This window comes from Colius striatus, chromosome 7 (assembly GCF_028858725.1).
Source record: "Colius striatus isolate bColStr4 chromosome 7, bColStr4.1.hap1, whole genome shotgun sequence".
Taxonomy (NCBI): Eukaryota; Metazoa; Chordata; class Aves; order Coliiformes; family Coliidae; genus Colius; species Colius striatus.
The window spans coordinates 15,101,802-15,113,931 of NC_084765.1; the positions used below are offsets into that span (position 1 = coordinate 15,101,802).

The 12,130-nt window shown below is 44.4% G+C and overlaps 1 protein-coding gene across 3 annotated transcripts in view; it reads left to right on the forward strand.

The window, feature by feature from the left end:
* The first annotated feature begins 889 nt into the window (after positions 1–889).
* The window catches only part of PTPRJ (protein tyrosine phosphatase receptor type J), a 72,745-nt gene continuing 61,504 nt past the window's right edge, over positions 890–12,130 (forward strand). For all 3 annotated transcript variants that reach the window (XM_062000006.1, XM_062000007.1, XM_062000008.1), the window contains exon 1: positions 890–1,028. In XM_062000006.1, coding sequence (XP_061855990.1) covers positions 948–1,028 — 81 coding nt within the window. In that variant the 5' untranslated portion in view covers positions 890–947. The remainder of the gene's footprint in view (positions 1,029–12,130) is intronic.

Below are 12,130 nucleotides of genomic sequence, written 5' to 3' on the forward strand. Positions count from 1 at the left end.
AAGATATGCTTTGTAGAATGAACATTTCTCTCCTTTTCCCTTTTTCAAGATGAATGAAGTGTGAAACAGTGCATTAAGCCCGGGAAATAAGGTTATAAAAGTGCACTTGATGATGTCATGTTCTTTTTGATGACTTGGATAAAATCAATCAAACCAGTGCCTGGAGAGGGGCAGGATTTTTTGGGGTGCAGTAAACTGAGCCACTCGCTGCAGCAAAATCACGATCCCCTCCGCTGGGCTTGTCAGCCCCTTACTCCTGACTGGGAGCCGAGGGGCTCTAAAGGGCCGCGGCCACCGCAGCTGTCCTCTACCACTACCGGCGGAGGAGCGGGCGGTAGGGGCCGGGGTTAACTTCATTTTACCACCGATCTTCCCTCATCTCACCTGCTCCCGAGCACCGTCCCAAAGCCGAGGCGAGCGCCGGGGCACTCACCGCGGCGCCGCTTCCTCGAGGGGTGCGCACGGACACCGGGAAACTTTCGGACAGAGCCACTTCCTCGCCCGCCCCGGCGAGGGGGTAGGTGTCAGATACCGGGAGGAAGGGCTGAAGGCTGGCAAGCGCCAGCCGCAGTCGCCCCCCCCCCCCGCCTGTTGCAAGACGGCCATTTAAGCCTCGGGCGAGGCGCCGGCGGGGAGGAGGCGGTGAGCCGCGGCGGAGGGAGGTGACCGCCCTGGCGCTCTCGCGGCCGGCTGTCTAGCTCGCCCCCTCAGTCCGACCCGCGCAGGGCTTACCCCGCGGCGGCGGCGGCGGCTCCCGCCACCCGCCTTTCCAGTCAGGGAGCGCTAGAGGGAGCGGCGGGAGGCGGAGGCGGCGGCGCTGCCGCCTGTGAGGGCGGCGAAGGGGTGGGACGCCGGGCGGTGCGGGGCTCGCGGCCCGGCCATGTCTCCGGAGGAGGCGGCGTCGGGCTGAGCGGCCGTGTGCGCGGCGGGGAGCGCTCTCCGCCACCATGAGGCGACTGCCGCTGCCCCTGCCCTGCCTGCTGCTGCTGCTGCTGCCGCCGCCGCTGCTGCTGCTGCTGCCGGCCGAGGTGAGACCGCGGCGTGGGGGACGGAGCGGGGCGCGGGCGGCGGGGGAGTCTGCCGCGCCGCGGCTGCCGCACCTGCCCCCGCCGGGAGCTGCCCTGGCGGCGGCGCCCGCCGTTCCGTGCGGAGACGGACGGCAGGCGGGGCAGGTGTGCGGCCGGGGCTCGGGCTTTGTCCCGCGGCGGCCGCGCCGGTGACGGTCGGGGAGGGAAGGGGAGGCCGTCCGGCAGGGTCCGCGGCGTGGCCTGGCAGAGGCGGCGCTCACCTGGGGCGGGCCGCCGGCAAGATCCCCGCGGCCTCGGCCTCCCCCGGCGCTGTCCGCCAGCCCTTCAGGGGTCTGAGACTCGCCCGGCCGCTGCATGAGGGGCGACCGCCGGCCGGCACTGGCGAGGACATGTTGGGGATACGACCCAGTGGTACAGTCAGCCGGCCCCTTGCGGGGCGTGAGGCTGCCCGGTTGTTTAACCCCACGAAAAGCTGCCTTAGGCAGAGCAGGGACGGTTCCCGTCTCCCTGACCGAGTATTGTAGCCTGCCCTCGCCGTGTCGCTGCTGGTTAATCAGTAATACGTTGTTTGCACGTCGCCCGTGCTGGTGGTGCACGTCAGCCACTGGGCTACAGCCTTCAGGAGCAGCGTGGGGTCTGCACAGGAGAATCCAGCTGTGGTGCGGGGAGAGCAAACCTGTCAGTGTTAGGGCAGCGGGTCAGCAGGGTCCTCTGCCAGCACACTTGGATTTCAAGCCTCTCTCAGTGCCCAAGTGTGTTGCAGGATGTTCTTCCAAGAACACCTTTCGGTGATGTAAATTCAAGTCATTTGCCAGATGACCTGCCCATCGAGTGCTGGCATAGACTTTCACCCTGTGCTTCTCTTAGCTGATAGCTTCCTAGTGTTCTTGTAGGAATACTTCATGACTGCTGTGAGCTCCAATGTTTTGAGGTTTGCTGAATTTTTGCTTCCAGACGTACCTGCATGGCCTCTTTGCCTCAACAGTTTCTGCTACAGAAGCATGAATGTGTGTTGGTATGGGCCGAGGTGCTTAGTAATCTGTGGTGTCATTTCTGCCTGGCCTGTGTTCAGTCACATTCTGAGAGCTGCAGAGCAGACCTATTCCACTGCTTTAGATTTTAAACTATTTTTACTTTATCTTGCATTGGCACCAGCTTGTGATTAGCTATTGTAAATCCTTGCTTCCTCATCTGTTTGTGTCTCTTTCAGTTTGGGAAACCTTGCAGTGTTTTGTTGTTCCATCTCTGCTGTTGTGTCAAGCCTAGGTTTAGAGATCTCTCATTAAGAGCTAAGATTTAGCTCAGACATCAAACTACTCCAACATTTTGGAAAAGCTCAAGGCAGGCCTGGATTGTCCTTGGGTATAGCTATGCAGGTTCACACAGGCAACAGGACCATTGCATTGGCATGTGGCTTGTATTGACTTACCTTCCTTGAAGCAGAGGAGCCTTTGTGTGAGGATCTGCCAGCCATGACCTCTATTGTTTGTAGTTTTTCTTCTCAAACAGGATATGAAGTCTTGTAATGTAGTGAGCTACTTGTTCTCTAAGTCTTGACACTTGATGTCCACTATGATAAATGATGTCTACTATGATAAATAATAATAAAAGAAATTGGACCCTCTCCTTAATTACATGTAGTCACATTTATGCATTCATAATCTTGGGGCCTATCTGTGCACCCCACTGACTCCCTGTGGGACCCTTGAATAGGTTCTGCCATCCTCTGTATCAGACCTCCCATCAACATTCTTACAGAGCACAAGTCAGTCTGCAGATTTTTATTTGGTTCATATTTTAGGTTAGAACCCCCCAACTTATGGTATCATAGTCTGAAAATTTGGAAGACTATAGTTTTTGATGATGTCCATTGTGACTTTAGGGGTACCTGTGAACTTGAAGCTGGTCCAAGGAAGTCTTGGTTCACCAGACCTCTTAACAAGTGTTGTGGAGTTTTGACTATTAGGAGTGCTTTCTTGATTTACAGAGAGAGGTGGCAGGGAAAGCTACTTAGAAGCCTTTTCCTTAGAGGAAAAGGGTATAAGCTAAGTCCTTGCTCTGATGGTGTGATTCTGCAAATTGCCCAATAAATTTCAGTGTGACTACTTATGGCAGAAGGAGGGGAAATAATTAATGAGAAATGTAGCCTATTAATGCCAGCAATGAGGACGCAGAATAAAGCGCAGAAAGAATGCTTGTTCTGAGCATGATAGTCTTGTTGCCTGTTTCAAGTAGTGTTCACAGGGTCTTGCCCTCTAAAAATCAGGATGGTCTTTAATAGGGAACAGTTTTGCTCATTATGGTGGATTGCTTATGTAACTTGAGGCAGACGTCAGAGTTGGCCATTGTCATTCTTGGTGTGGCATGTGTGCAGGCATGGGGACACTTGGCTTACAGACTGCCTGGTGAGATATTTAGCTGGTGTAAGAAGACAACAGCAGCTGGTAAGACTGTCAGGCATGTGGCATCAACTGGACTTTGTGCCTTGCCAGTAAGTGCTGTTGCCCCTTGTCTACAATACCCCTGGCGGCTCATGAGAGGAAAGGCAGTGAGTTGAGTGGAAGTGGCTTTTGGCCGGATCTGGTCTCTGCGTTGCCTTTCAGATGACTGTAGGGTCACTAAGGGGACAGTACTCCTAACACTGACAGCATTGTCAGCCCGAACGCACGCAAGGGCTGGGAAGCATCCTGAGCTGTGGAACGGCTGTGTCATGGTGGCTCCCGGGTGGTGTGACAGGCATATGATCTCTGCTCTGTAGCGCCTTTTACTCAGGGATAAGCATCTTCCTTATTTTTAATGAATTACAACATAGTGGGCAAGATTAGAGTTGTTAAAAAACAAGCTTGGCTGTGGGGTTTTTTTTATGGCAGCAAATGACTTTGTGGGTGATCATATTAGTGGTATGACTGTAACATCTGCTGAAGAGTAGTGGACTTTTGAGGTCCAGTGTTTGTGTGCTAGTTTTGATGCTTAGAGTTACAAATGCCTTTTATGTGGTTCTTAGAGCATGCAGAAAACTCCTACTGACATTATGTGAGTCAAAATGTGGCTTGCCATACATGTATGTTGTATGGCAGTTAACTTCTATAATATATATTGATCATTGTTGATTATCCTTGATGACTTTTCTTTTGTGTGGCACTCAGAATTTATGTTTGTGAAATTATTCTGGATAATCTTTATCACATTAAAGAAAAAAGTTAAAAGTGGTGGGTTTAACCCACCATTTTTGTTAAATCGTTTAACAAAAATATTTTGTAAATGCTTTTTGCACAGATCTATGTGTAGCTTCCCTAGAGCTTTTAAAAAGAATAGGACTTGGCAAATGTGAGGCTTCTTTGCTGCTGCTGTAAATACATTGTTGGGGTAAAACCTTTAATGACTACCATTAGAAACACAGATGTGGGCATCACTGCTCTGGAGACCTGAGCAGGCCTGGACTGAGGCAGCATAGAAGAGAAAGGGAAGCTGTGTCTGTGAACTGCATTTACTTGTGTCAGAGGAGCTGAGAAATATACTCCTCATCTGCCAGGACAAGTTATTTTTCTGTGATGACTGACAGTTGATGCTGAAATGCAAACGCTTTAATTTTCATTAAAAATGCAACCCAGGTTAATTTTACATGCTTCTTTATGTTCATGGCAAGGACACAGAACACAAATACCTTCTGCAGGACTCAATAGATGCTTTGTTTTCAATGTACCATGGATGTGCTTAGCGCTTCTGTAGCTGCATGTTGCAGCACACTTAGATGGTTTCCACTACTTTGATTTTAGTCTCCAACCAGTAACACATAACAAAATATCATCTTCTGCATGTTTGAAGTCAGAATTCAGACCCACAGTGGAAATGTTGTCTGTGCAAACAGACACACTATTATTAGTACTTCCTCAATTATGTGAGCTACATGCAAGTCTTTGTTGAGGATTTTCATGGCATGTAAAATCTTTTTTTGTTTAAGTTTCTATATATGAGATAAAATGCTACTGTTTTAAAGTCTTCGGGTGTTTATTGTATAGGGTGTAATCCATACAATCCTTCTTCCTACTAGAATGACAGTGTATCATAGAGTGAGCATTTCAACAACGTTACAGTGTGGTTGGAGACTGGGAATTTGATGTTTGTAGGTATGAAGTCTGTTGTTTATTTGGTTTTTTTTTTTTTTTTTTGTTTGCTTGCTTGAAAGAAGAGAGTAAAGCTATTAAAACAGTCCATGGCTGAACATCTGGTTGTTAGCTTGATGTTGCTGCTTTTAGACTCCAAAATTTGAATGTAAATGGTACCTTGAACATCATGAAAGTGATGACACTCCTGGAAGTGTAGGAGGAGTTAGTTAAATTTCCTCTAGCAGAGAGAACCTACTGCTATGTAGGAAAGTGAGAGTGAAAAAGAACCTCACCTTAAATGGAGCCATCAGTAGGAAATTAACTTTCAGTAGGAGGTGACTGTGCAGGGGAGGACTGTAATTGTGGGGCAAAAAAGACAACTAAGTGTAGGTGAGCATGTACTAATACAGAACATGTAGAGACAGAAGAGTAATTGGGCATGTGCAGGAAGAGAAGAACGAAACAGATGCACTGCTCTGGAAGGCTGCACCAAGTCTTTCTCTAAGTGCTTTCCAGCTGTTCCCAAATGTATCTGCTCATAAACAAGCCTCCTGGGGCTATTAATCCAAAATTCCAGGCGAAAATCCAAGACTAAGTGGGAAAGGTATTTCTATAATCCAGCAAAGAAGGAACATGTACGTGTGGTCCAACCTGAGCTGGATCAGAGAATCGTTTAAGTTGGAGAAGACCTTTGAGATCATAAAGTGCAACCATTAACACAGCACTGCCATATCCACCACTAAACCATGCCCATAAGCACCATGTCTGCTTGTGGCCTCATTTAGTTATTTTTCTGTACCATTTGTGGGCATCCCGTAGAAAACGCAGGGCAACACAGAGTGATGTCTTTGTCTCTCCATAAATGTTGGTATTTGGCATGTCACTGAAGGTAGTGAAGGGTATTTTCCTACCATCACCAAGAAACTGGAAGAATCTCTTGGTATTAGAAAACACACAGTCCAACCATCTCTCTTCCCTCTGTGATCTGAGATATCTAGGACCACATATGAAAGCCTCTTTCTCCACTGGTAGAAATGCAATGAGAGAAAAGGAAACTGCATTTCAGAGCAGAGCAAATTGCCCCTACAGCTACAAATGGAGAAAGGAATGATGTTGGTGTCTGCTGTGATACCAAACCTGTGGGGTCAATAACTGATCTTGGCTTTGTGGTACTTAAACCCACATAAACAGGAAACTGAAACAGTTGATATATGTGGCGAAGAGAGCTAAGGCCTGTGTTTGACACAAGCCCTACTTCGGGGAGAAGTGATTACTCCAAGTGTGACCTTTCAGCTCTTCCAGTCAATGTCTAGAAATTGCTTTCTCTCCAGTGCTGCACATCTACTTGTTCTCTGTTTCCTTTTCCTGTTCTTCTTGTACCTCCTATTTGTTTGGTACATTTCTGACTTGTCTCATTGTTTTGTGTACTTTTAGCCAAAATAAATGAGTTAGAAATACCCAGTATGGCATTGATAAGTTCCTAATGCTTGCAAAGTAGTTGTTCTGTAAAGCGTCTGGGGTTCTGCTTTAGGCATTAGGCTGTGAGATTTTCTTAAATGTTAGATTGAGTGTCTTGGTATTGTAAAGATTTTGTGGCTTTTTGGTTGATTGGTTTAGCTTTGTGCTGTGCAGGAGAATACTATCTACATAAACACTGACTTCTGTTTACTGTGCACCATGCAGGCCAAGGATTGAGGAATAATTTGTGAACTTCAGCCCTTTTTCTCCCATTGAAGGCAAGAAATTTCTGCTTTTAAGACTACAAAATTATCAAATAAAGACTTGAACATCAGGCCCTGAGCTTTGCTGTAAATTGCAGCCTGTCTGTTGTAGCCAGGCAAGCAGATGCAGTCTACTAGCATGTCCATGTTGGAGACTGTGGGTGTTTGAGAGAGACTGAGAGTGACATCTGCTCTAGGCTCTGAGTGGGTCTCTTCTGAGCCTAAAGGTGTTGGTACTCTCTCTCATCACAGCTCAGGTTAGAGGAGGGCCTCAAGTGCCTGTGAGCTTTTCAGTGTTAGGATTTTATAGTTTGTATCTAAAACACAGCTGGCTCTGTGATTAGATGCATTCTCAGATTAATTCCTTACTTCCTTTTGGCAATATTCTGATAGGGCTTTTTTTGTCTGCCAGCTTGCAAGGAGTTGGGTTGAACCTAGTTTAAATGGGAGTGCTCCCTAAAGAGCAGTAGTTTGTGCAAACCAGCTTTGTAGAAGCTCAGCCTGTCCCTATGTCATTGGGCAATCATAGCTTGGCATGTTCTAATAGGTTTAAATGCATATTTAAAAGCCTCTGCTTTTAGCAGTTCAGTAGGATTTCTTTCTTTAAATCAAAGTATCAAGATGAACCATGCATGGTTTTAGGGCATCTTAGGAAATACATGGTAAGGCAGGGTAAGATAGTAAGGTAGTCTCCACACCCCTATGAAGACTTCTAGCCAAGGTTTTGACGTTCTGTGTCTTGTTCTGGTTGCTTGTCTCTGCAGTGGGAAATGGCTCTGGAGGGTGTTTTGTCACAAGAATGCCATTGACATTTGTTTCTGCCTTCCCTGTCATGGTGTAGCTTAATCTGAGTTTTCTCTCATTCTTTTCTCCTATGCACTTGGGTTCTGTTAAGTTAGAGCATTTTTAATAAGCTTCCTTGGTTATTTTCTCATATACATACCTGAGCAGGTCACTGCTGGCAAGTCTGTTTCTACTTCGAGACCTCATTTTCAAGTTACAGTTTCTACAAACAGTTAACAAACTGTAACAGTTTCTGTCCTTGGAATTAAGGAGAGAGGCACATAGAGGGCAGGTAGGTGCCCAGCTGGAGAGGTGACTTGGGAGTGCTCTTTTGCCTCTTAGAAAGGAGGATGCTGCCAAGGGTGGAGAAGTAGGCTGTGGCTGGAGAGAGGTGCAGCTTTGTTTTGGGGCAGGCCAGCCTACGCATGCAGCAAAGCATGGGACCATCTGTGATACTACAGACTGTGAAAGCTTCCTGCTGTCTTTTTCTACTGCTTGCTGTGCCTGCAATGTCAATAGTCCTTGCAGGTAAATGGAGGTTGCTTCTTTTTGTTACCTGCGCTCCACAGGGTTTCTTCACGCTCAAAGCAGCTCAGCCAACTGATTTCCAGAGCATTCCCTTGAAACTTTGAACTTAATTTCACCAGTGATATCATGATACAGAGTGGCAAATGGGAAAATCGTGAGTTTATTTAGCTTCATCTATCTGCAGCCTGCGTCAGCTCAAGGTCAGGAAACTTGTTAGTTACTGTCTGAAGTTATACTAACAGGAATCTCATCTTGTTCTTTGTCTAAACTTGCTCTGCCACTTGTCTTTGTGGAAGGTGGCCTGTGAATTTTGAAGTTGAATGAGTAGAGAGGATACTGGAGTGGTAAGTAGTGGCCATCTGAAATTCAAGAGACTTCCACTCCTTGTGACATCTGCAATGGGGAGAGAAGCCCTGATTGGGAAGGGGACTAGTTTTCTGTGCTGGCAGGAATTTGAGGTAAATGACCTCTCTCTGATACCAAGATGTAGGAGAAGGGCTCCCATTCTTATCCTCTGGGATGCAGGTGAAAGAAAAGTGAGTTAGTCGTTTCGGTGTAGCAGAAAGTAGCAGTGTGGAAGCATCAAAAGGGATTGACTCAGCCTTGCCAGTGGTTTTATTACAATGTTAGATGGGTTGTGGTTTCAGTGTACTTATTAAACATTAAAATGTGACTTGTGAAAACCAGTGTGAAGGGGAAACATGGGTGTGTGTGGCTGGCATCAAATTTACATATGCAAAAATGTATAGTATAATTAAGGGAGTTCAGGGTTTTCTTCCTTTTGTGATTGTATTCAGTTGTTTCCTCTGATTCTGCACAAAATTTTTGAACTCGTAAATGCCTCAGACTGAGGAGGAAATAAAATGAACAGTGATAAGTTGAAAAGGTTCTTTTAGATCTTCACACTGTGTTTTCTGTAATTATTTTTCTCTAGTGAAAGCAGATATAAAAATTCTAATATCTTCTTGATGCTGTGCATAGTACAGTCATCCATTTATAACCAAATCCAGTTTTGGGGAATTGACAGTTCATGGCTTTCCTGCTGCTTGAATTACACTTTCTAAATTCTAGTGTTCTTTCAGTCTCCTTGCAGGGTTATCCACTCCTAATAGCAGGCTTGGAATTCAGTATCAGTAAAAACTTACACGTCCTAGTCAATTCCAGTGTTGTGGTTTTTTTGTTTGTTTGGTTTGGTTTTGGGTTTTGCGCTTTTTTTTTTTTTTTCCCGCAAAATAGGCTGTGTCTAGTTAACTGGAGTCTTTGGTAGTTTCACCTTCCATGGATTTATACCTTTTTTCTTTTCTTTTTTTTTTTTTTTTTTTTTTTTGTAAAGGAGAAATACAAGAAATGTGACCACAATTTTCCTTCCCATAGCCTTTGTAAATGTGTATCTTCAACAAAACTGGGGGGGGGGGGGGGTATGAAGCTTTTTCTCTGGGGAAGTTCATTAGGTTTGGTTCAGTTTGCATAATTCTTTGAGAGGAATTCACCTCTAGGGTCTAGTTCCGTGCAGCTGGGCATCAGGGAGAAATAGGCAGCCAAGCTTTGAGTTCAGGATCTGGCCTTTTTAGCTGGCATTCTGTGGATGCCATAGACACAGACCTGGTATTTTAAACTCTGAGTTTTCAATAGATGATGTATCTGACAGCTGAAGAAAGGAAACTGAAGTACTCTCACATGAGATAAAGGGGCAGCATTAACATCTGCAGAACGAAAATACTTTCTTTTTCTTCTTTCGGTATTTCTCTGCAGCTCAAAATCCTATTTCTGTGAATATTTCTGAGATGGAGGGGGAAAAAAAAGGAGTATTTTTGTGGAAGTTTATTTTGCATTTTTTAAAGTGACTAGCCAGTTATTACTTCTAGTGAACTTCGTACTATTTTTAAGACTCTTCTTGTAGTACCAATAAAGCACGTTGGTTGCTAATTGCACGTGTTCACTTCAATGATCAATGTTTAATTAAATGTGTTGCCACATTGCGTTAAAATAAATGAAATATGTCTGAGTACATACAAAGCATTGGTACATATTAGTATTGTGAATGTGTTAACTGGAATCCAATTTTAAGACATAATTATGGGAAAGGACAAGGCTGTGAGATCTGGAATTAGATCTGTTGGCCCTTTGTCCTTTAATCTCCATAACAATGCAGGTAATTGTATGTATATAATAAATCCCAACAATACTCTCCTTTGTCCCTGTTAAAGGAAAGAAAACTTTCCTTTGTCCATAACTTATCAAGGACTTGCATTTGGAAATGTTAAAATTCCTGGGAGACTGAAGTAAAAAAGCTAGCCAGCTAACAGAAGCAAATAAATAATATTTCTCTTCTGTGTTGAATCCATTTGGAAACAGGCATGTTTTCCAGCTTAACAGTTACAGATGAAATATTGTTATAAAGTATTTAGCTGTTTCTTTGTAAGACTTTGATGGCTAATGTCCTCCAGCACCACATCAGTGCATTTTTATCTTCCTGTCGTCTCTTTCTCTAGCTGTAATGATTTTTCATTGTTCCTGAAAGGTGGTTGATCTAAAATATAAATATCTTAACACAACATATTTTATTGTGTGGATATGAGACCATGTAATGAAAGTGTAATTGCTGATGTGTCTTTTTTGTTTGTGCCTGATTCCACTGTGACTATGTAATTTCTGACGTTTTCTATACACTCCTAGTAAGTGATCCACATTAAAGAAACTAATAACTGTGTCTCTATATTCATGAAACTGAAAGCTCAAAATGCTTGAAAAAAAAGCAGCTATATCCTTCACTAACTTTATAATCATGTAACCTGCTTAAAAATGAACAACAAACTAACAAATCACCCCAACTGGGCATTATATTCTGACAGACAGGCATTATATGCTTTTGATGATTAAAGCATGTAATTAGTTTATTATACTCTGTATTAAGCTTTTCTTTTTTTTCTTGTCTGAGCACTAGCCAGCAGCAAATATTTGCAGGTGGATGCAATATCTGGAACAGCCTTAAGCAGTGCTCATTTCCAAGTACTACAAGACAGACCTACAGTATGTGGTTTAACTGGTAGTTATTTAACTATTGTTTTCTGACTCAGGCTTTATGCTTTTAAATGTATCTGTACATCTATTTCCTGCTTCAGTGTGTGAAGCATAATGTTGTGGGAGGAGCCAGCAGGCCAGAGCCTCTGATTGATTACTGCAGTGTACTTTTTCCTCTCTTCTTCACCCCAGCAATTTCCTGGTAATGAGGCCTAAGTCCCTTTATGGTGAAATTGGTTAGGACATGAAGAGGCACAAATAAAAGAATTCTTTTCTAAATTACTGGAAGTTTGAGCAGCCAAGAAAAAAACTCCACATTTCAATTACTTGCACTGTTTTGGTTTTTGACTCGCTGGAGAGGACTGCTGTTTCTCCAGCAGCAGTTATGGGTGATTCACAGAGCAGCCTCTACACCATCCTAGTAAACCCATTGTCTGCTTGCTGTACTGTTGCCTGGCAGAGAGTCATTTATGATAACCCTCACTGTGTCCCATAGGTTATGCTTACATGCAAAATTTTGTGCAGTGCACTTATGGTTTGGCCTGAAAGCTGTGCATACAGTGATTCTTTCTAAGTCTAAGTTTAAGACTATTAATGACAACTGACACAGTTACTACTTTTTATTTATTTTCCAGCTCCTCTTCAAGGTAAGAAGAATATGTTGTAATGCCCAACTCTGCCAAAGATCAGTTGCTGCAGAGGATGTGACTCCTCTGCACTTCTGTTTCTGTTACTTGCCTGCCCTAATTTGCTTCTGCTGTCTTTTTTTTTTTTTTTTGTAAGAAGAGAGGTATCAAAGGGATATCTTATGCAGAGATTTATTCAGAGTCATCACTACATGTGGTATTTGACCTCAGATTATATCAAAGTTCATTTCAGCTATATTAATCTGAGACTTGCGGTGAAAACTGGCCAGCTGAACGTTTTGTGTCCTGGTGTAGAA